This window comes from Pinus tabuliformis, chromosome X (genome assembly GCF_031772625.1).
Source record: "Pinus tabuliformis cultivar Carrire ecotype Pingquan chromosome X, CPIR1, whole genome shotgun sequence".
NCBI classification, from domain to species: domain Eukaryota; kingdom Viridiplantae; phylum Streptophyta; class Pinopsida; order Pinales; family Pinaceae; genus Pinus; species Pinus tabuliformis.
In genome coordinates, this window is record NC_142308.1 from 8,681,004 (window position 1) to 8,705,914 (window position 24,911).

Here is a 24,911-nt window from a genome sequence, read left to right on the forward strand (position 1 = left end):
TCACAATGTTCCACCCGAGCTTTAAGAAGGATCTGTGGCCAATTTTTCCTTAAACTTTCCAAGCAATTGAACTTTTTCTGTCCGTTCCTGAGCCTCCAACCTCCTGAGCTACCAAAAATTGTTTTCTAATGAATACAATTTCTCCTTGTATAGACCCTGAGTTTTTTTGAAATTCGCTAATCAAAGTTGACGGTGTCAACTGGGTTAATTTCTTCACTAATTATATGGTTCCACATGGAGTATGATCCACATGCCTTAGTGCCCTTCTAAGTGGTTCCTTTATCAAACAATGCTCAATCACTGTCACTTGATGTCCCTCTTACAAACATGCTACTCAGTATGGTTTAGGGTGTGGTATAGACTTGAAATTCATATTTTGAATAACCTCCTTAGAAACTAATTTTACAGCACTGCCTCCATCAATAATGAGATTGCAGCAGTTCCAATTTTACATTTGGTCTTGAATATGGATTTATTCCGCTTGGGTTCTTTCTCTTTAGGCTACTTGTTGGGCTGCAAAAGTACTCCTCTGAACAGAAGATTCTGTCCATGTGCTGCCTGAACTTGTTCTTTGTTTTGTTTGCCTAGTTTTCTTCTTCTTGTGTGACATATGCCATAGCATCCTTCCTTCTCCCTTCTTTTTCGGTGCCTTGGACATTTGGTATGCCCTATGTCTTTGCTCCCTACACTTAAAACAAGTGCCAGTGAATGTGCCTCCATTCCTATCATTTTCTCTACCTTTTCTTTTAAGATTCTGCTCTGTATCATGAGAATGTGCATCTACATTCGCTGTCATTACTCTGTGGTCTATTAGCGGTTGTCTTCTAGTTCCCTTCTCTCTGGAATCTCGCTGCCTTCTAGACAATTTCTCTTCAACTTTTAAAACCAATTGATAAGCTTCACTTACAGAATGAAAGTTTGCCCTGGTAAGTTCATCTTGAATGGTATCCCTGAGTCTATTCACATTCCTGTCCAAAACGTCTTTAATGTCGTCACTTTGACCTGATTTGATGGACAGTGTGTAAAACTTCTCAGTGCAGTCTTTCACGGATATTTCTTTCTACCATAAGTTCTGCAATTTTCTCAACAGGTTCAGAGAGAAATCTGCAGGTAAGACTTTTGCCTTTAATGTGCATATCATGATATCATAATGCTTGATCTGATCATTTCCTTTGAATTGTCTATTTAACGGCAAGTTGTCCCATGAAATGGAAGCATGTCCCCACAACTTTTCATGTGCAAACTTTACTTTCCTTGGGTCCAAGATGCCTTCAAAATCAAAGAATTTGTCCATCTCACTGATCTAATCAATTAGCCCTTAAGGGTTCAGGCTCCTCCTTGTATCCATTCTTGATCTATTTTTCATTCTGCTAATGACCTTTATCAGTTTGTCCACAAGGTTTTGAGGTGTTTGGACTCAAAACCTCTTCATCCTCATTGAAATCATTGTCGTCTCCCTCACTGTTCTCCTGACTTCCACTCCTTTCACTGCATTGATCTGTTGTTCTTTCTATTCGCTGTGATATCATAATGCTTGATCTGATCATTTCCTTTGTATTGTCTATTTAGCGGAAAGTTGTCCCATGATATGGAAGCATGTCCCCACAACTTTGCACGTGCAAACTTTACTTTCCTTGGGTCCAAGATGCCTTCAAAATCAAAGAATTTGTCCATCTCACTGATCCAATCAATTAGCCCTTCAGGGTTCAGGCTCCTTGTATCCATTCTGCTAATGGCCTTTATCAGTTTGTCCTCAAGGTTTTGAGGTGTTTGTGTCAAAACCTCTTCTTCCTCATTGAAATCATTGTCCTCTCCCTCACTGTTCTCCTGACTTCCACTCCTTTCACTGCATTGATCTGTTGTTCTTTCTATTCGCTGGGCAATGTCCAAGGTAGCAATCCTTCCTGATATTCTTGTACAACCCTTTATGTATCTTCAACCAGTGCTCCTCACGGGCTCTATTGCATGCACAAATCCAAGTCTTATCTTCTTCACAAAAATCAGCTTGACAGTGCCCACCTGCTCTAATACCATTTGATGCAGGGGCCATCAAGATACTTAATAAATCCAACAACTTGAAGCCTTGCAAATACAAAGTGCTCAAAACACAACACTCATATAGATAGTGAGTGTTATGATACCAATTTATGCAATCTGATACCCCTTGTGAACAAATCAATTATAAGTCAATTTTCAAAACCTGGAATCAGAACTGGCTGGGGAATTGATTTACTAAAAAATACATAGAATATTAAAATTTTAACATGCCTAATGGTTAAGAGCATGTGCTTCCTCGTAAGAGGTCACAGGTTCAAATCCAGAGGGGAATAGAGTATGTACATCTACATAGACTTTAGCAGTCAAATTTCTGTGTGGAGGTGGGTCCTTTGTCCCACAAACAAGGGGGTCTCATACACCAATTTGGTGTCTAGGTGGGTTGTGAGTCACGGCTTTAAAATTGTTGGGTATGTGTTATATTTTTTGCATGACTACCTCCACATGCTATACAATGCACCATTTGCAGTGGGGGTTTAGGGGCAGCGGACCCCAAAATCTTTTTTGGGTGGTTTTTTTGCATCCGTTTTTGGCAGTGTTCCACAGGCACGCGTCCCCTCACCTGGAAATCGTGATTCCTCGCTCCCTTGCCCTCTGGGGATGTGGGGTCATCTAGGGTCGTTTCCCGACACTCCCAAAAACAGGATACACACGGAAACTCCAAAAGGGGTCGTTTCCTCCCAAAAAAGGAAACGTTTCCTTCGTTTCCCAAAAAATCAAGGTCAAATAATTTTAGTGGCTTCTCATACAACTGCTTTCCTGACTGAACATGCTTTTAATTATCCTTCCCTTTACAATTGTCATTTCCTTCACAAGAATATTCAGAATTTGTCAGGCCAGGCAGTAACTCCATTAGGCAGAAAAACTGATTCGTTTAATTCCATTAGGTAGGTCTTTGTTATATACAATAGGGAGTGATTGTTCAGTTCATTTCCCGATGACTGTTCACATTCCTAATTTAATTATTTACATAAACTCACCCAATCATGAAGATTAGGTGTCAACATTCCCCCCCTTAATCTGAAGAGATGTTGGTGAGTCCAAGCATCATTCTGAATTGTTCAAGCTTTTCCCTTCCAAGCGCTTTGGTGAAGATGTCTGCAATTTGCTCATTTGTGGAACAATGACGAAGATGGATTGTTTTGGCCTCAACATGATGTCGAATCAGATGATATTTAGTATTGACGTGCTTTGTTCGATCATGGAACTTTGGGTTCTTGGCCAACTTTATTGCAGAGGTGTTGTCAATCATGAGTGGAGTTGATTGTACTTGTTTTACCTGCAAATCTTCAAGAATTTTCTTGAGCCACACAAATTCTTTTGTTGCTTCAGCTGCTGCCACGTATTCTGCTTCTGTTGTGGAATCTGCTGGAACTGATTGTTTGCGTGATCTCCAGCAGACATCTCCTGATCCAAGACTCATAGCATATCCTGAAGTAGATACCCCAGTTTCTTTGTCTCCATCGAAGTCTGAATCAGAGTATCCGATCAAGCTGAAGTCATCCACCTGTGTGTACTTGATTCCAAAGTCTTGAGTTCCCTTCAAGTACTTTAGAACTCTTTTTGCAGCAGACCAATGTCCCTCACAAGGCTTTTGCATAAACCTGGAGAGTATTCCAACAGCAAATGAAATGTCTGGTCTGGTGGTAGTTAGGTAGTTGAGACTTCCTACAAGTTGTCTATACTTTGTTGCATCCTCAAATTCCTTTCCTTCAATAGACGTGAGCTTCAACTTTTGTTCCATTGGAGTAGTAAGAGGATTGCACTCTGTCATGCCAAACTTGTTCAACAAATCTCCAATGTATTTCTTTTGAGAAAGAAATATGGACTTTGGATGTTGGGTTACTTCAATGTCAAGATAGTAATGAACATAGCCCAAATCAGTCATTTCAAAACTTTTTCCCAATTCCTTCTTTATGGATGCAATGTAGCTTTCATTGTTCCCTGTCATTAAAAGATCATCTACATATACCACAAGATATACAACTGTTTTGCCAACTTTCTTGACAAATAAAGTTGCATCATCAAGATCAAAATGTTTGAAATTGAGTTTCAGAAGATGCTTAGTTAGTTTTTCATACCAGGCTCGCGGTGCTTGTTTGAGGCCATACAAGGACTTCACAAGTTTGCATACTTTATGTTCATGTCCTTTTACAGCAAATCCTTCAGGCTGGGACATAAAAACATTCTCTTTTAGATCTCCATTCAAGAAAGCAACTTTTACATCCATTTGATGGACTTTCCAACCGTTCTGAGCTGCTAGTGCAAAGAGTGTCCGGATGGTGGCCCATTTTGCTGTGGGGGCAAAAATCTCCTCATAATCGACCCCTTCCTTCTGTGCAAAACCTTTTGCCACAAGCCTAGCTTTGTGCTTGTCAAGTGAACCATCAGCTTTATACTTGTTCTTGTAGATCCACTTGCAGCCAATTGGTTTGGTTCCAAATGGAGGATCAACCAGCTTCCAAGTGCCGTTCTTTATGAGGGCATCCTACTCCTTTTGCATTGCTTCTTTCCATTCATCATGAGAAGCAGCTTCTTTGAAGGAAGTTGGTTCAAAATCTGTAGACAAATTCAATTCACAATCATAAGAAACATCCATATCAACAGGTGAATTAGAGTCATCTACATCACCTCCATTTTGTCGGTTTGAATTTCTGGTTCCTGTTTTTCCAATTTCATCAGGATGAACACTTTCAAGTGTCTTCGTCAGCCACTTTGGGGGACCTTTCTGAGATGGTCCAGGCCGCTCTGTTGATTGAGTTGGGACTGAATCAAGGTTGAGTCTCCCAATTCTATCAATTACATCACTTAAAACATCATCCGTTGTTGGAGTTCCATGCGGGGGAGAATGTTCTTCAGAAGAAGATTCCACATGTTGATCTAGTATAGGAATCCCCCCTTCAAGATGTGGAATCTGATTATCAAATTTTTGAAATGATTTTGTTTTTGCGAATTTATCCAAGCGATCAAGTTGCCGCTCAATAACATTGTCAGTTTTGGATGATTCAAGAAAAATTACATTTCTAGATACAACAAACTTTTTATTTACTTCATCATAGAGTCGGTATGCTTTGGAGGTGTTTGAATACCCCAGGAAGATACACTTACGACTTCTAGCACCAAGTTTGTTTCTATGTACCTTTGGTATCAAAGCATAACAGGTGGAACCAAAGACCCTGAGATGTTTTACCGAAGGAACATGTCCATACCACAATTCATAAGGAGTCTTGTTTCTTATAGCATTAGATGGACATCTATTCTTTATATATGCAACACCTAGAACAGCGTCAGCCCAAAACATTATCTTTACATTTTTGAAGAAAAGCATGGATCATACCATATTCAAGATTGTTCTATTCATTCTTTCAGCTACACCATTCTGTTGGGGATTATAAGGCACAATTGTTTGATGTTTGATGCCATGTTGGCGAAGATAGTTTTCAAATTCATTTGATGTGTATTCTTTTCCATTATCAGTGCGAATAGACCCAATATGAGATTGTGCATCATTTTCAATCCATTTATGAAAATTCTTGAATGTTTGAAAAGCATCAGATTTGTTCTTCAATAAATAAACTCAACACATTCTGGTGTAGTCATCAATAAATGTCATGATATATTTATTTCCATTTGCAGAAGGAACAGGCATTGGACCACATAAATTTGAATGAATGAGTTCAAGCTTCCTATGTGCTCTTGAATGTGAATCATGAAAAGACTGTTTGCTATGCTTTCCTAGAATGCAAGCATCACATTGCTTAAGTTTCCTAGGAATTGTAGGCAAACCAGCAACACCATTTTTCTTCAATAAGCGGAGACTGTCATAGTTTAAATGTCCAAATCTAGCATGCCATAATAAACTTGATGGAAGTGTACCTTCTTCATGATGAGAAATATATGAGAAATGTTGTGCATGAGCAGAGGTTCCTTGCAGTTTGAGAAGCCTTTCTTCTTCTATTCCCCTCATGACAAGTAAGTGGTCAGATGCTTTTCTTACCTCAAGCTTGCCATCAAACATATGAATGGAGTGACCTTGCTGGCGGATGTGGACCAAGGACAACAAATTTCTCTTGAGCTGTGGGAGATATAGAACATGATCCAGAAGAAAGTCTGGAAGACCAGGCAGTTTAAGCCTGATTGTGCCAAGCCTTGATGGCTTGATTTTTGATTGATCTGCAAAGTATACTGCTCCATCAACATTGTCAGTAAAATCTTCAAAAAAATCTTTTCTATGAGTCATGTGATAGGTTGCTCTTGAATCAAGCAACCAATCGTTTTTCCAGGAAGCAAGTGAAGCATTAAACAAATCTTCATTTACTCCAATGTTACATTGTGCCTCAACATAGTGAGCGGATTCAGGTGCTTTACCTTTGTTTGTATCATCAGTGTTACCTTTCTGTTGATTTATTTTCTGCTCAATTTTGTCCCATGGTAGCTTGCATGTAGAGGCATCATGTGATCCATTTCTTTTGCAGCGAATGCAGTGCAAATCTGCCTTTTCTCCTTGAGAATGTCTGCCCCCCCTGCCTCTGAAATATCTTCCTCTTCCTCTTCGTCCACCTCTTCCTCTTGTAGAATCTTGAGCAGGATGCTTTTCTTTATGAGTAAGGCACACAGTCTCTTCAGAAGATTCAGGGGCTGTCTTCTTTCCAAAAGCTTTCTCTCTTTCAGCAAACTTTTTCACAAGAGAGTCAAAGGTTATATCTTTGAGATTGCCATTTGCTTGCAAAGACTCAAGATAATTGGAGTAAGTAGGATAAAGTGCCTTGAGAAAAGCAATAAGAGGGATATCCAGCTCAACCTTAGTGGAATTGATATCATGCATTATAGACTTTACTTCAGATGCAAGAGCAAGAGGATCATTATTTTGCAGTTCAAGAGTGAAGAGTTTAATCATGAGTTGAACAACTTAAAGTGCAGAATGTGAGTCATGGAGTTCTTTAAGCTTTTGTAAGGCTTCAAAGGCAGTTGAATATGACGAAATATGGCGACTCACGTCTTCATTGATAGATGCTGCGATTAATGCATAGGCTTTGCTGTTCTTGTTTTCCCAAATGACGAGCTCTTTGTCTGAGGTAGGCTGTACTGGGTCATTGTTTCCCTCTCCGACACACACTCCTTTCCACAACTCATTGAAGATGAGGGTGTGTTTTATCATCTGGGACCATTCAGGATAGTTCTCCTTGCCAGTGAGAACTATTCCCACCATAGATATGATTGAATGCATTGTAAAATCCAAGAGCTGTAAAAATACTTCTGCTACTAAAAGAAAATTGATTCTGATATCAAAATGTATTATGGCCTCAAACAATATATTAAACACAGTCAAACGCAGGGGTGTTAACTATGTTAGTCACTTTGAAAACAGCTTTATGAAACCAACACTATGGTGTAATACATATGTATGTATTTTCAAATATTACAAACATTATACCTCGCTGCCCAAAAAATCTTTACTACATATAACATTTTAATGCATTATATACCATTTCAAACTAATCAAACCCAACACTGTCCGCGATTACGGCTTAAATTTTGAATCCTCCAATTAAGTAATTGAAATCTGCGGCCTTAATTTCAACCCAAAAATCAACCAGATCCGCGATTCGAACAGGCTTCCTGCTGAGCTATATCTATAACAAACCCCGACTGAAAGAGAGATTTGGGTGGTCTAGGGTTACACCCAACATCCCTGACATCAAGCGCTCAAGCAAAAATTCGAACCAGGGTCTTTAAACCATATGGCATTATCATTACACAGTAGGTGATATCAGCTCCCTTACCGCTCAACGAAACGAAATGCTTGAGGAATACCGTCAGGCAGCGTTGATACCAATGCCGTCAGGACCTTCACAAATCAGCGTGGAATACTATGTCAGACCATTCACAAAGACAACGCAAACATTTCAAACCAGGTTAGGATGACAGCGCAAACGTTCCCATGTCAGGGCCATTCACAAAAATTTTTAACGTACAGCGCTTCTGTCTGGACAGTATGGACAACGCTGGACAGGATAGCGCTTCAGAAGAGCAGGGCGCAGGTTTTATAAATGGAATTTGGCAAATCATCAAACATTCATGGACAGACACCTTCTAGCTGACAGAGAGCCAGGTAAAAGGAATATGGCAGACAGACAGAGGAGTTACAAGGAGCATGAGAGCTAAAAAAAGAGCTGGCTCTGATACCATGTCAGGCCAGGTAGTAACTCCATTAGGCAGAAAAACTGATTCGTTTTATTCCATTAGGTAGGTCTTTGTTATATACAATAGGGAGTGATTGTTCAGTTCATCTCCCGATGACTGTTCACATTCCTAATTTAATTATTTACATAAATTCACCCAATCATGAAGATTAGGTGTCAACAGAATTTTTATTAGAGATTTCAAGGTAAGGAGAAGGTGGTGGTGTAGCACTGTACACATGCATTAATACTCGATTCCACAGTTAGATTTTTTCTAGATGCAGGAATATATGGATTTCTGAAAATAAATGAACTAAGTTTACTCCTAGGAGCCTCAGCTGGCGTATACTCTGAAGCAAACATCAACATAGCTTCAACTTTTGAAAGCGAGTCAACTTCTCTACTTGAAGGATACGAAGACAGTGATCACTCCTTGCTGGCTTGATCACTGTGATGTGCTCACGATGCATAGTACATACACACATTGCTGTATTTGATCATTGGGTTTAATTTATTGCTTGTGTGTCCTACTAACTCCCTACATCGATTTATTGTTATCCATTCACTTTTAATTTTGGCTTTTTTTCGATTCATGCAAACCAGTCACAGCTTCACTTCACACTTAATCTTATTGTTGGAATCGTTGTTTGGTAGCTACGGCTCATTTATGAATTTATGGGATCACTAATTATGTTTCCTTGGTTAATTAGTAGCTTGGATTGGTCACTGGTCCAAACAAATGCTTGTCTTTTATGGAATTGTTGCTAATTGATAGCAAATTGCTGTGGTATGTTTGAGCCACACCACACCTCTCTGTGTTACTACTGCTTTGTTCAATGTTGCTGTGTCTCCTACAATGATCACATTGAATTGACCAAACTTGTATGGTAATATGCAAGGAATGACGTTTCCAAACCTGTACGCTTTGTTAATTGAGTACACTGTACACCCACCTTGGAAGCAAATACATATACATATTGGGAAATGATGACTTCGAGAAAGGGATATGATTATTATTTAGATCAGAGTGCTAGGCTTGAACTTTTGCATAATAGATTTGGTTATTTGGTTGGCACTGTAAACAGAGTGGACTTGCTCCTTGTTGGGCATTTGTCTGGGCACTGCAAACAAATAAACCAAGCATTGGAATTGGAGCTGAGCAGAGAAACTAATTCATGTTAATGAATTCACATTGAAGAAGATCAATCTCAGCTTGACAGGGAATTTTGGAGACATACAATCTAATTTTGCATTGGAGATTTGTGTTGGTGAGATAGATAGGCCATAGGCCTACCATTTACAGATCATATTGGTATCAGAGAGGTTCAATCTGTGACCTTCCATTGCAACTATAGAAGCCAACGTCAAGACCGAGACAAGCAAGGTAAGTTCACGTTCCAAGGACCTTTCTCAAGCTATTTTGGAAGAGTCCATTTGGTATTTTCAAAAACATATCGAAGGCATAGGTTCCAAGTTAATGAGATGATATTGGTTATGATGGCCAAGAGCTAAGCAAGATAGGTCAAAGAATTGTAAACCCCATTGTAATTGAACACATGGTCAATCATGAATGCTTGGATTTGGTGGCAATGAGAAAGTGAGTGAATGCAACTTATCTCTTAAAAGTTTGGCTCAAGTCAATACCACCAAAATTACCTTTGTCAAGGCAAAGAGGGATTGAAGAAAAGGCCATTTAGTTGAATAAAAGACAACAGAAAAACAATGAATAGCAGATCATTACTCCAACATGCTTGTAGCAGGTTTAATGAGGACAGCCAAGCGATGTTTTTTCCATCCAAACCTACACGAACACTTGGAGGACCAAGCAAATAAACTGGCAAGAACATACGCAAACAGGAGGTATGACAAAGCATTCCTCCTTTGTTTATGCTGTAAGAAGAAAGGCCACAAGATTGATTTGTTGACACTCTGATGCATGTTCCTTTTGTGGTATTAGAGTTCATCAAGTGACCGCTTGCTGGAAGAAGTAAGCCTTAAGCGAAAGTGATCTGTAGATTTCTGTGGATATTCCACTGGACAGTTCATCACAACAAATCTGAAAAAATTATACTTAAAATCTGAAATCTACACTGAGGGTTAATTTCTCCTTAGATTTTTGGATTTGTTAATTACTGTGTTATGCTTATGCATGCAATAGAAAAAATATGTAGAAAACAGCGAATGACGAAATAAAGCTCACAAACCACAATAAACACAAGATATGACTTGGGAAACCCTTTCGGGAGAAAACCTAGCTGGAAGATGAGGTTGCTCTACTCTTTCTTTGAATGGAAATGGATGCAAGTATAAAGGGGCGAGACCCGTGGCTCGTGGGCTGCTATTGTAGACAATCTCTCTTTGTTTGCTCTCTCTATCCAGTCTCAGCTACTTTTCTCATCTATGGAACAAAATGCACTCCCATAGAATGGACCTAGTGGCTTAGTTATAACACAATCCGATAACCAACTAAGGGTTAATTTTGACCCATTCAACTCTCAATATGAGTTACAACTTGACCTTCTATAGTCTTCTTTATAATACCCACATGGCTAGCCACTTTTCCATAAGTAATGGGGGTTGACATGCCATCCTCTCAAATTATGGTAGTCAATTTCAATAGGTCAACTTTTGGGGGGCATAAGTTTCTCATATGAGCTCCAATTGCAGAAATTCTTGTGTCACTGGAAAGTTATCAGTGTATAGATAATGGAATCTAGGCCCATAGTAAGGTTAGGACAATAAAGGTGGTCATTTAAGGCCTCAAAATGGCACATAAAGTTTTTCACCCTAAAATTTCCAAATTGAGACTGCCAATAAAAATGATTGTGTAAGTTGATTCCTTCAAATTTTCCACTTTAAAAACATCAGGATGGATGACAAGTAATTTATTAATCCAATCCTGATAAAAAAGACCAAACTGTCCTCAAAAGGAGGAGGATCTAATGACTAACACTTCAAGCTAGTATAACAAAAGGAACATGAAGCAACCGATGTAGTCACATGAATTTTTTTGCTAGCATTGCAAATTAACTGAATTTTGGGACGCCAAATGTTTGAGGCTTCATGCAAAAATTTTCTCGGGAATTGCACATCTAAAAAGTTTGGAAAGTAAAGGTTAAATGGGAGAGAAGAGATTTCCACCCTTGTAGTCTAAGGAGTAGAGACTATTCCAGGAAATCTGCTATGAAAGATATTTCTTCAATCTTGGATGGAATTTGCACAAGTTTTGCTCGAAATAAGGAGTGTGTTGGAGAAAAGAGTAACATGTTGTATGTTCGAGTTGAACCTTTTGGGGACCAAAAGCCTATGAATGTGGAGGTGTGATCCAAAATGGATTCAAAATAAGTTGCCCCCCAAACTTTGTAAAAAAGATAAATCTTGTCAAAGTTTGATGTCAATGGTCTCTTGGCAATCAACTTGAAGACCAAAGAACAAAGGTCTCATTTTGGCTAGAAGAAGATGAAACAAATTACTTGTTGGTTGGTATTCTGAGGTATTGTTATAATAGAGGATACTTGCTTTATGGAAAAACATTTAAAAAATGAGACTTGCAAAGAAGGGGCAATATTATAAATCACTGAGGACTTGGAGTGAAGAAATATGTTCATAGATCGGAGGGAAAACATGATTTTGAGCTTGTCCACTATAAATAAAGATTGTCTCTGGGCTGAAAAATCTGCAAAAATACCACCATTGAGTAAGAATACATTGATTGGGAGCGTATAGCTCAAAATTGTAATATTTCCTGAGCATAAACAAAACCCATCAATTGTTGGTTTTCACATTGGGTTTCTAGGGTAAACTTTGTTGCTATTGTGTGTGATTGAGTTTTCTAGCATGCTTGATTTAGTTATGGTGTAATTACTCATTGTTTGGACCATTATGATGTGCCCAAGATGTATACACTCATTGTTGTAGTTGATCATTAGGTTTTAATTTATTGCCTCTACATTACATGCGTTGTCATTAGATGCATGCCCTTTGGATCCCCTTGATATAGTTAGAGTTGGCTCTCATAGGTTGTAGATTGACACTGACCACCAAATTGACTGATTAGACAGGATTTGCTAGCTGTGCTGTCTCTGAGAGATTGCAATTAAAAATCACTTCATCTACTATTGCTCTATTTATTATGATATCTGTGGGAGATTTCATTTCCTGTACATGGGGATTCAAACCTTCTATAGTTTCTTGTTAATTTTAGGTATGTTCTATGTTGATAGCAAATTTACTTCAATTTTCCATATTAGCTCAATATCAATTCCAGATTAGCAATCACATTTAGCATGATAGTAAAATGCAGATAGAACATAAACATAAATCGTAGAAGACAAGCCAAGACAAGAGGACACAAGATGTGGCGCCAGCCAGGGACAAACCCCAATGTGGGGAAACCCTTGATCAATTCTTCTTATATGTTCTTCAATAGTTCAACAGAGAGAGAGATAGTACATATACATCAGAAGTCAACATTTTGACTTATCTAAATAAGAGCAGAGATCTTCTCTAAGAAGATGGCACATGAGGTAGCTGATTTGAACTCAGGTGAAGGCATACTGCTTCAACTGATCCTCCAAGGTGACTCCATCACCATGCAACACCCATCATTGTGCTGCACCTCATCATCATGCTGCACCTGTCACTGTGCTGCACCCAATCACTGAGCTGCTCTTCATCACTATGTTGCTTCCCATTACTGAGCAGTACCACATCATCATGTTGTACTCATCATCAACAAGCTGCTGCAATGCATCATGCTGCTGCTATATCTACATGCCCATCATCACCATGTTGTACCATTGTGCTGCACCATACTGCACTACGCTGCACCCATCCTTACTGTCACCTATATGCTGCACCACTATCATTGTGCACTATGCTGCACTAATCATTGTTGCAACTAAACATGCTGTCTCTAACACCATGTTGCATCCAACATACCCTTATCCAAGCTTGCTGTAATATATATCATTATGCTGCACATATAACATCCAATATGTTGCAAACTATTTACACTTATTAGCCTTAGTTGCTTGCTATGGCTTGCAGCCTAGCAAAGCAGCTAGGCTATGGTTGTTTAGGCTTCTTTCATATTCAGGCAGTAGAGAGCTTCTCTAGGACAACAACCAAGTCCTCTAACAGTCTTCCTTAACTGCTTCTAACAACCCTCCTAAACAACCTCTAAGAGCCCTCCTAAAAAGCTTCTAACTGCCCTCCTAAACAACCCTCCTTAATTGCGAATAAGTTCCCTCCATGGACTGCGTCTAGGGCACCAACATGACACATAAGACTAGCGTATTAGGGATCTCTTTAAGGGCCTAGATAAGGCAGTGTGTGCAACATTAAGGTCTCCACCATGACTGCATTTAGGTTTGCGTTTAGGGCTTCACCTTGACTATGTTTAGGGCTTCACCTTGTCTGCTTTTTGTGTCCTAGATCTAGGGCATGTGTAGATCTAGGGCATCATCTTCTAGGAGCTGCGTATATCCTTCTTACCCATGGCAGCACCTAGGGCAACTCTTCTTAGGGCAGCGTATGTCTTAGGATCTCTCTTCCCACCAAAACCCAAAGACAAGTGGAGAGGAAAAGATCACAAGAAGAGTGTGTCCAAATGACTAGCAAGCCACCTCTTTTTATACTAAAACGTTGAGCACAAGTGGGGGCAATTTGGTTGCCGACCGACCTTGACGAATTGTCCCATAACACAAATATATTCGTATCTCCATGAATACATGTCGGAATCGGATGATCTTTAGATCAATCCTACACCTCTCGACGAGAGGAATCCAAGAAAAATATCAGCGACCGTGAATAAGTAGATCCACATGGAGTTTGGCCCTAGTTTCCAATTTTAACACTCCTTCTCAACTAGGGAGAACTCCATCTGCTAATCCATCTACGAGATTGTACTATCTCTACCCTTAGTGCCTTGCACTGCTCTGCTCTGCTGAACTATGAAGAAGAAGAAATGATCGAGAATGTATCATACCATCCTCTATTGACCCGAACTCAGTCCCATATAACAGAGTGTCTCATACCACTCTTACTGATCCGAAATCAGTTCCAAATAAAGAGAGTGTATCATACCACTCTTACTGATCTGAAATCAGTTCCAAATAGAGTGTCTCATACCACTCTTACTGACCTGAAGTCAGTTCCAAAAGAGAGTGAGTTATATCACTCTTACTGACCCGAAGTCAGTTCCAAAAGAGAGTGAGTTATATCACTCTTATTGACCCGAAGTCAGTTCCAATTGATCCCAGATCAATATCATCCTAGCATAGGGAGTACGGTAGTAACACGATGCGTCCATCGGTACTACTATGGTCCCTATCCTCATTTCCCTACTCATTGGCCAGATGAGAGGTACTTCCCATGAGTCCCAGACTGCATGGGTAGGATGTCTTGGCAGGAGAAGGATGGACCACTCACCCTGTACACTAAAAATCACTAGGGGAAGGCTGAACCACTCACCCTATGACTGTGTCTCAGTAGGAGAAGGATGAACCACTCATCCTGCCTAGATAGCAGACCACTAGGGGAAGGTTGAGCCACTCACCCTATGGTTGCTCATCGCTCCACGATGTACCCCAAAGCCCCCAGAGCTCCCATAGCTCAATGTCCATATCATACAGGACCCTTAGGAGAGAGTCTCTCCACAACTCTTAATTATTCTTGGAAAGTCAAGAATTTGACCTTTCCCAGGGGCTTCGACCAATATCGGTGACCTGCACATCAGTCTCAATGCGATGGAGCCTTCTTGCTCTTTGATGTACCATATCCCAGATAAAGTGGTACCTGATGTCTATATGCTTGGAGCGATCATAGAACACGGGATTCCTCAACAATTGAATCCCCCTTTGGTTGTCACAGAAGATCACGATGATATCCAATACGTGTCCAAACAACTCACTGAAGAGCTTCCACAACTAGACAACTTCACACGAGGCCATACTCACAGCTATGTATTCGGCCTCAGCGGTGCTCAAAGCAACCGACTTCTGCTTCCTGCTCATCCAGGATATCGAAGCAGAACCCAAAGAGAACCAACACCTAGAAGTGCTCTTGTGATCCTCCACATTGCCTGCCTATTCAACATCAGAATAATCATGCAGCTTCACATTTCCGACAATGTATCTCAATCCATGAGAGATTGTGCCCCAAAGATATCTCAGAAGATTCTTGGCACCAATCCAGTGAGGCTCAACCATATATGAGCTCAACATGCTAACTGCAAAACATATATCCAGATGGGAGTTCACCAAGAACATCAATGCTAGTATGAGTTTATGGAACTCAGAGGCATTTCCCAAATCAGGTCCAGCATCACTACCACATAACTTCTGAAAGTTAAGCTCCATCGAGGTAGTCATGGGCTTGTAGTTTACCATTCCAAATTCGGAATCCAACTCCCTCTTACTTTTGCAAATGAGAGGGTCTGCACCTGTCAGAAAGAGGTTGTCCTCATAAGGTGCTAGTATGAGAGGTCTATCATCCACAACCTTCAAGCAATGGTTTGGATCGGCTTCACTCCTAGTGAATCTCAACTTCATCAGACAACTATCAATCCTCTCATATCAAGCTCGGGGTGTTAGCTCTAAATCATAGAGAGCTTTCTTCATCCTGCATACATGAGATTCCTGATCATGAATCTCAAACCCCTCGGGTTGTTCCAAACCTGTGGTCTTGCTACATGAGGGGAATGGTCCCCTTATAAGATTTTCCTTCGGTACATCTCGGACATGTACCTTCATGCTCTTCTTGAATCCAGGCATCCCTGTCACCATCTGACTCACATCGGGTAGGGCTCCATAATAAGCAGACCTTCGGTGCTACAAAAGAGATGTGTCAACTGACATGGTCCCCAATGGACTTCTTGCAACTTGATACAAATTGCCAACCTTGAACCCAAGAATAAAGGCATCTTGAAAAATTCCTTTTTCAAACACGTACCTTTCCATCGACGAATGCCACCTTGAAACCTTTGATTTCCATTGCTGAAATGGACACCAGGTTCTTCTTGAGATCAGGTACATAAAGAACTTCTTGTTAATGAATCGTGCTATCCTTATTCAATTGAAGGGTAGCATTCCCTACACCCTTTCTAGGCTAGGTGGCATTGACTCCAAGTATAATCTCCACGGTTGTTTCCTTCTCTATCAAATTAGAGAGAGCTTCCTTCTATCCAATGAAATGCCTTGAAGCACTACTATCAATAAGCTAGATTCCCAAAGAGTCTGGAGGAGAAGTAGTGGAGAGGGCCAATTTAAGATAATACTTCTTTCGCTGATCAGAAACAACATTTGATTCTTCATACCTGGAATTCGTTGCTTTCTTTGAAGAGTCAGCCATTTCCTTGATACCCTGCATTACCTGTCATTCCTCTGATCATTGAAGATGTCCCTGGAATGATTGTTATCATCATCAAGTGATGTGTCCCTACCATTCGAACACTCCTTCGCATAATGGCCGAACTTATTGCAAGCAAGGCATCTGCCTTTCCTTCCACCCTTAGATCCAGACTTCCCATTGAAGTGATCTTTAGGTAGGTCATCAGATACTTCCGCTGCGCCACTGAGATAATATTCTCTACTTCGACTTCACCCTTGGTGAATCTGAAGAGGGACGAGGAACCCATTGAGTCATTTTGTCCTTTTCAACTGTCTTCGGTGATTGCTCTTTCACTCTTGCTTGGGCTTTGTCTTCACCTCAACTCTGATACCATGTTAATTTTAGGTATGTTCTATGCTGATAGCAAATTTACTTCAATTTTCCATATTAACTCAATATCAATTCCAGATTAGCAATCACATTTAGCATGATAGTAAAATGCAGATAGAACATAAACATAAATTGCAGAAGACAAGCCAAGACAAGAGGACACAAGATGTGTCGCCAGCCAGGGACAAACCCCAATGTGGGGAAACCCTTGATGAATTCTTCTTATATGTTCTTCAATAGTTCAGCAGAGAGAGAGACAATACATATACATCAGAAGTCAACATTTTGACTTATCTAAATAAAAGCAAAGATGTTCTCTAAGAAGATGGCACATGAGGTAGCTGATCTGAACTCAGGTGAAGGCATACTACTTCAACTGATCCTCCAAGGTGACTCCATCACCATGCAACACCCATCACTGTGCTGCACCTCATCATCATGCTACACTCGTCACTGTGCTGCACCCAATCACTAAGCTGCTCTTCATCACTATGCTGCTTCCCATTATTGAGCAGTACCACATCATCAACAAGTTGCTGCAATGCATCGTGCTGCTGCTATATCTACATGCCCATCATCACCATGCTGTACCATTGTGCTGCACCATACTGCACTACACTGCACCCATCCTTACTGTCACCTATATGTTGCACCACTATCATTGTGCACTATGTTGCACCATTCATCATGCTGCACTAATCATTGTTGCAACTAAACATGCTGTCTCTAACACCATGCTGCATCCAACATACCCTCATCCATGCTTGTTGTAATATATATCATTATGCTGCACATACAACATCCAATATGCTACAAACTATTTACACTTATCAGCCTTAGCTGCTTGCTATGGCTTGCAGCCTAGCAAAGCAACTAGGCTATGGTTGTTTAGGCTTCTTTCATATTCAGGCAGCAGAGAGCTTCTCTAGGACAGCAACCAAGTCCTCTAACAGTCTTCCTTAACTACTTCTAACAGCCCTCCTAAACAACCTCTAACAACCCTCCTAAAAAGCCTCTAACAACCCTCCTCAACAACCCTCCTTAACTGCGAATAAGTTCCCTCCATGGACTGCGTCTAGGGCACCAACATGACACATAAGACCAACATATTAGGGATCTCTTTAAGGGCCTAGATAAGGCAGCGTGTGCAGCATTAAGGTCTCCACCATGACTGCATTTAGGTTTGCGTTTAGGGCTTCACCTTGAATGCGTCCTAGATCTAGGGCATGCGTAGAGCTAGGGCATCATCTTCTAGGAGTTGCGTAGATCCTTCTTACCCATGGCAACATCTAGGGCAACTCTTCTTAGGGCAACGTATCTCTTAGGATCTCTCCTCCCACCAAAACCTAAAGACAAGTGGAGAGGAAGAGATCACAAGAAGAGTGTGTCCAAATGACTAGCAAGCCACCTCTTTTTATACTAAAACATTGAGCACAAGTGGGGGCAATTTGGTTGCTGGCCGACCTTGACGAATTGTCCCATAACACAAATAAATTCATATCTCCATGAATACATGTCGGAATCAGATGATCTTTAGATCAATCCTACACCTCTCGACGAGAGGAGTCCAAGAAAAATATCAGCTACCGTGAATAAGTAGACCCACATGGAGTTTGGCCCTAGTTGCCAATTTTAACATTTCTTTTGATATTGAGACTAGAGATGTTTAACCATTTACATGCAGGAGGCCCTCAGACTTTGTGCCCACTTTTTCTAGTCTCCTCTTCGACCATATCCTATTCAATAGATTACGTCCTTTTCGATGCTTTCGTTAGCCAGGGGCACCAGAAATTGAGTGAAAACAACATTGCCTCAGATTGTAGATCGATGCAAACTCAGGGGACCATTCCCCTTCCCCAAAGACCTAAGAGACATTGCTAGACTGTCCCCTTCTCAAGGCACCATTCTATTTTGATTTTTCTTCATTCGGTCTTGAATGTTAGGAGAGATAGATCTTGTGGATCTTGACCCAGTTCCTGGCTCCTTCCTACAACTATCGACACTTGGAGTTGAGGGTTTTTCATGTTTTGGCATATAGACATTATATTTCTACTTTATTTCTCGTTCTTTATGTTGGAGACATTTTGATACTCCTGTTTTTATCAACATCATTGTACTCAATAGTCCCATTGACTTAATTTTGGTGGTAATTTGTTGGACATTAATATAATTATCTTATCTTATCTCTACAAGAATTTACTATTATCCCTAAACATTTAAATCCGACATTCCTTTTATTTGTCAAACCAATTACAACTCAATTTCACCTTCAATCTAATTCTATGATGTTGTTTAGAATGAATTTATGGGATAGCTTGTTGGGTTTCCCTGTCAATTAGCAGCTTAGATTAGTCACTAGTCCAAACGAATGCTCATGTTTTGAAAAATCGTTGCTAATGGACGACAAATCATTATGTTACCTTTGAGGCACAAGTAACCACACGTCCCTATGTTACTATTCCTTTGTTCAACGTTGTGTTTTCTCCTACATAGATCACATTGAGTTGGTCGAATTTGTTTGGTAATACATAAGGAATTATAACATTCCCCAACCTCTACGCTTTGTTAATTGATTACAACTACCCTTGTAAGCAAATATGTATACACATTGGGGAACGATGACTTCAAGAAAGCGATATGATTCATATAATTGTTTGAATGAATATTGAAGAGTTAATATATTATTTAAATTAGAGTGATGGGCTTGAACTTTTGCATAACATATTTGCTTATTTGGTTAGCCTTGAAAAGAAAGTGGACTTGCTCATTGTTGAGCACTTGTCCAAGCATTAAAAACAAATAAACCAGCATTGAAACTATAGATGAATAGAGAAACTAATTCATTTTAATGAACTCATATTGAAAAAACTCAATCTTAGCTTGATACGGGATTGTAGAGACATTACACCTCAATTCTGCATTGGAGATCCATTTTGGCGAGATGAATGGGCCATAGTTGTTGGAGTAGAAGGCTATGTAGGTTCATCACACCTCTAGATCTTCTAGAGATAGTTGATCGACAATCAGTAGTCGATTGAGTGGTCGGCTAAGGGACCAATTGAGGAGTTTGTTATGCACCCTAACCAATCTATGTGGACCTTTTCTTTCTCACTTGAAGGGATTTGGTTGCATCTTGGCACTATATAAGATGGCTCTATGGGTTGATCTATGACATGGTAAACAATATGCATGAGAATGTTTTGTGTATGGAAATCTTTTGGTTTCTTAAATTGCTATGCATGTTGAGCTATAGTTGGTTGTGCTTTGAGTGTTATAATGGTGTCTTTAGACACTTGACACCTCCATTCTCTTGGAATATTAGCTCTTTGATCTACCTAATCCTTTGATTCTCCAACATGGTATTAGAGCTAGTGGTTTCTAGCTTGATGTCTACAAGTTTTATGGAGGATGTCGATTATATGCACTCCTATTTAGTCAGATCTCTGGTAGATTGACGTAGGGTGTTGTCTCTCAGATTAAATCTAGAAATAGATTTGTAGATCGACATTATGAGTTCCAAGCATGAACTTGTGGCTCTAAATGGTCACAATTATGGATTTGGCATAAGATATGGGTTTGAACCCATTGTCGTCTTCTTAAAAGTAGGAGGTGGTTTCAATGTTGACTACAAAAGTAAAATATTGTGGTGCAGTGCATGTTGGCACATAGGCTTTGTGGATTCAACATCTCATGGGCAAACACAGTTTCCTAGTTGAGTTATTGACAGTGGTATATTGTGACAATCAAAGTGCGATACAGGCTACAAAAATTCCCGTTGCACGTAGCAAAATGAAGCATGTGGAGCTTCATGCTCATTATTTGAGAAGGTTAGTACAAGAAGATTTGTAAATCTTGTTTTTTGCACATAGCAAAATGAAGCATGTGGAGCTTCATGCTCATTATTTGAGATGGTTAGTACAAGAAGATTTTGTAAATCTTGTTTATTGCCAAACATATGATCAAGTTGTTGATCTTTATGAAGTCTCTTGTGGAATCTAAGTTTGTGAAAATTCGGGCTATGTTTGGGCTTTAGGAAGTTTCAATTATGGGGGGTGTGGACAGTCACTTAGACATTATCTAGAAGAAGTTGAAGACCTTGCTTAAACTGACAAAAGTCAAGCTATGCAGATTAAGGAAGAGTTGATATCTCTGGATCATCTCTCCCTTGAGAGAGTTGAAGACAACTACTTGTCCCATGTGAAGGAACTTCAGTTGAAATTGGGTGAATGTCAAAAGGATTTTCCTAAGAAAGATGGTCAACTCATAGAATTGATTTTAATAAATTTGAAAACACCCTATGATTTGTTTTGTTTGATGTTCTGTGCTAGTGGGACTCTGAATCTTTTGTGGTCCATTGACTCTTTCATTTGTTCTTCACTGTGGATGGGAGGTATATCATATGGATGTCAAAAGTGCTTTTCTACATGGTGATCTCATTGAAGAGATTTAAGGTTTTTCTTAACAAGAATGCATTGACTATATTGGAAACTTTACCTTAGTTGAAAAGATGAACTTGATTTGACTAATTCTTTCATTTGTTCTTCACTGTGGATGGGAGGTACATCAGATGGATGTCGTAAGTGCTTTTCTACATGGTGATCTCATTGAAGAGATTTATATGGAGAAAGCCCCGATTTTGAGAAGGATAGTAGTTTTGTTTGCCTATCAAAGAAACCCTTGTATGGTTCAAAGTAGGTCCCCAAGGCATGGTATGAGGAGTGACCGTTTTTTCCTCAATCTTGATTTCAAATGTAATGAATCAGATCACATTATCTATGTATTACATGTAAATGATGAAACATAATTGTTGCATTGTAGGTGGATGACCTAGTCTTCACAAGAAGCATTGTTAATTTAAATTTGGGTTTGAAGATACAATTAACAGAGACATTTGAAACGACTGATCTTGATCTGTTGCATTTTTCTTTTTATGCATCCAAGTCTTACAAATGGATGATCGTATCATTATTTTTCAACTTAAATATGTGTTGAATCTTTTACAGAAGTTCATAATGGAAGATTGTAAACTTTTTAAACTTTGTGCCACACCTAATTGGTGGGAAACGGGAGTGAAGCTAACAAAGGAGTGTGATTCTCCGAAAGTCAATGCTACATTTTATTGAGAACTTGTCGGCTGCCTTATTTATTGTGCCGAGAGACACTCTCCAGCCCAGTATGGTAGAGGTGTTGTAATGTAATGTCCTATAAACATTTTGATTTGGTCAAAATAAAATAAAATGAAATAATTAATAATTATAATTATCAATAAAACATTTTGACTTGGTCAAATTACATAAACCTAAACCTAAAACTAAAAATAAAATAAAATAGAAAACATAAAATTAATAATTATAATTGTAATTATAATTATAATTAATAATTAAGCCAACTTAGATCCATCTTAACTCCGGATCTACCAAGCACCAAGACGGATCAAATCTCTTGATATGCAAACCTCTTTTAGAGGGAAAAGAGATTTGATCACTCTCGACGCTTGGTAGATCTGGAGTTAAGATGGATCTAGGCTGGTTTAACTTACAATTGATCTAATATTTCCTTTGTTGTCAATGCAGTTTCTTGGTTCACGAAAATCTTCAAGCAAGTCAACTTAAAGCTGTAAGGAGATTTGTTCATTATATCAAGGGCACTTACCAATTCAGTATAAATTATTACAATGGCAAAGTGACTTAGTTTGTTGGTTGGATAGGGCTAGAGATGACCATGGCAAGAAGTCAAATTCCAGCTGTGTTTTGACCTGGGTTTGAACACATTGTCGTCTTCTTAAAAGTAGGAGGTGGTTTCAATGTTGACTACAAAAGTAAAATATTGTGGTGCAGTGCATGTTGGCACATAGGCTTTGTGGATTCAACATCTCATGGGCAAACACAGTTTCCTAGTTGAGTTATTGACAGTGGTATATTGTGACAATCAAAGTGCGATACAGGCTACAAAAATTCCCGTTGCACATAGCAAAATGAAGCATGTGGAGCTTCATGCTCATTATTTGAGAAGGTTAGTACAAGAAGATTTGTAAATCTTGTTTGTTGCACATAGCAAAATGAAGCATGTGGAGCTTCATGCTCATTATTTGAGATGGTTAGTACAAGAAGATTTTGTAAATCTTGTTTATTGCCAAACATATGATCAAGTTGTTGATCTTTATGAAGTCTCTTGTGGAAGCTAAGTTTGTGAAAATTCGGGCTATGTTTGGGCTTTAGGAAGTTTCAATTATGGGGGGTGTGGACAAAAGTAATTTGACCTCTTGAATCATCAGAGCATTGCATTGATGGGGGAGTGCTGGAACAACATGCTATGCAGGTTCATCATACCTTAAAATCTTTTGGAGAGAGTCAGTTGACAGTCGACTAGAACAGTGGACTGAGTGGTTGATGGTCAACTAGGCATTCAATTAGTCGAGCAATGAAAAAAATCAGTGGACTGGTGTGCAAAACAAAGAAAAGATTAGAGAGTTTGTTGTGCACCTAACCCTATGTGGATCTCATCTTCCTCACTTCAGCGGAGTTGGTTGCACCTTGGTGAAATGTAATGTGTATGTAAATCTTTTGGTTTCTTCTGCTATTTGTATTGAGCTATGCTTGGTTGTGATTAAGTGCTGTAACATTGTTGTTAGACACCGCCACTATCTTGAAATACGAGCTCTCTGATCTACCTAATCCTCTAATTCTCCAACAATAGGCCTACCATTTACAGATCAGGTGAGTCCAGATTGGTCCAAGGGTTTGACTGGTTTGGCATGAAACTACTGTCTGGTTTGGTTCAAGGGCCAGTGTGATGACTTCGAGGGTTGAGCTGGCAGAACCAACTAGTTTTTAAAACACTTCTACTGGGGTAGCTTTCAGAATGTCTAGTCAGATAACGACAACAATCACATGAATGGAACATCCATTGCACAGTAACAATTCAAAAACTTTTATTTACTATTGTAATATCCTAGATCCTTTCTTCATCACAGAGCTATTCTTCAAGAACTAGACTACTACAATCATAGTATGTATAACAGCTAAAATTTTTCAGTGAACAGTATTTATATAAGCGTTAGTGGACAATGTCTCTTCATGCTTTTGCAAACAAACTGATGTCGCTTTTATATTACTATGTATATAGCACTGTTGCCTTTACCACAAAACAAGTCAACATGGATCAGAAAATATCCCTCTACAGAATTGAACTCTATTATCTTCATGTGCATACTTAGGGTCTCGTTGTACCTCCACAACACTGTAATGACCATCTTTTAAGTGACCAGACCTCTGACCTGTCACAAAGCTCCCCCCGATCTTTAAAAAGGCTATGTCGCCAATCTTCACTCAAACTGTCTGAGCCATCAATGTTCTCTTGCCTCCAAGCTCACAAGCTATGAAAAGTTGTCTTTGTATATGATTGCTCCTTATACAGGTTCCAGACCTCTTTGAAGTCCATTATCATTATTGACCCTATCAACTGGGTCCACGTCACCAATTATCCGCTGTCACATAGGGTATGATTAACAGTATTCTGAATTTATGCCTTATTGCCCTTCTGAGTGTTCCTTTCGACTGCCTTGTTATTCAATCAAAACTTGGTGTACAAAGAGTTGGCATTATCCTAGGGATGGAAACCCAAAAGCTGATTTTGCTTTAAATTTTGTCTAGAATATGGTGCAGATTTGAATAAGAACTCTAACAAATCCATGAGGATTCCAACCATACAACAAGGGTCCTAATTGCATTCAACAATATCCAAAAAAAAAAAAAGGTCAAGGAGGTTGGGTTTGTTGAGTTTTTGAACGATTTATTTTTTGTTGATCTCAATGAGGTCCATGTCAGATTTGACATCATATTCCTCCTTTTTCACCAGTGACGTAACAGTACTGTACCAGATGTCCATGTATGAGCTGTTAGGGCCCAATAGTTTAAGAATTCCATTATTGCTTCCCGAGATGAGTTGTTATCC

At 39.4% G+C, this 24,911-nt stretch overlaps 1 protein-coding gene across 1 annotated transcript in view; it reads left to right on the plus strand.

Annotated features, from left to right (window-relative positions):
• The window catches only part of LOC149138017 (G-type lectin S-receptor-like serine/threonine-protein kinase At1g34300), a 31,176-nt gene extending 7,206 nt beyond the window's left edge, over positions 1-23,970 (plus strand). The window contains exon 2 of the mRNA XM_089449654.1: positions 22,532-23,970. Within this exon, the coding sequence (XP_089305780.1) occupies positions 22,532-22,578 (47 nt within the window). The 3' untranslated portion in view covers positions 22,579-23,970. The remainder of the gene's footprint in view (positions 1-22,531) is intronic.
• The last annotated feature ends 941 nt before the right edge of the window (positions 23,971-24,911 follow it).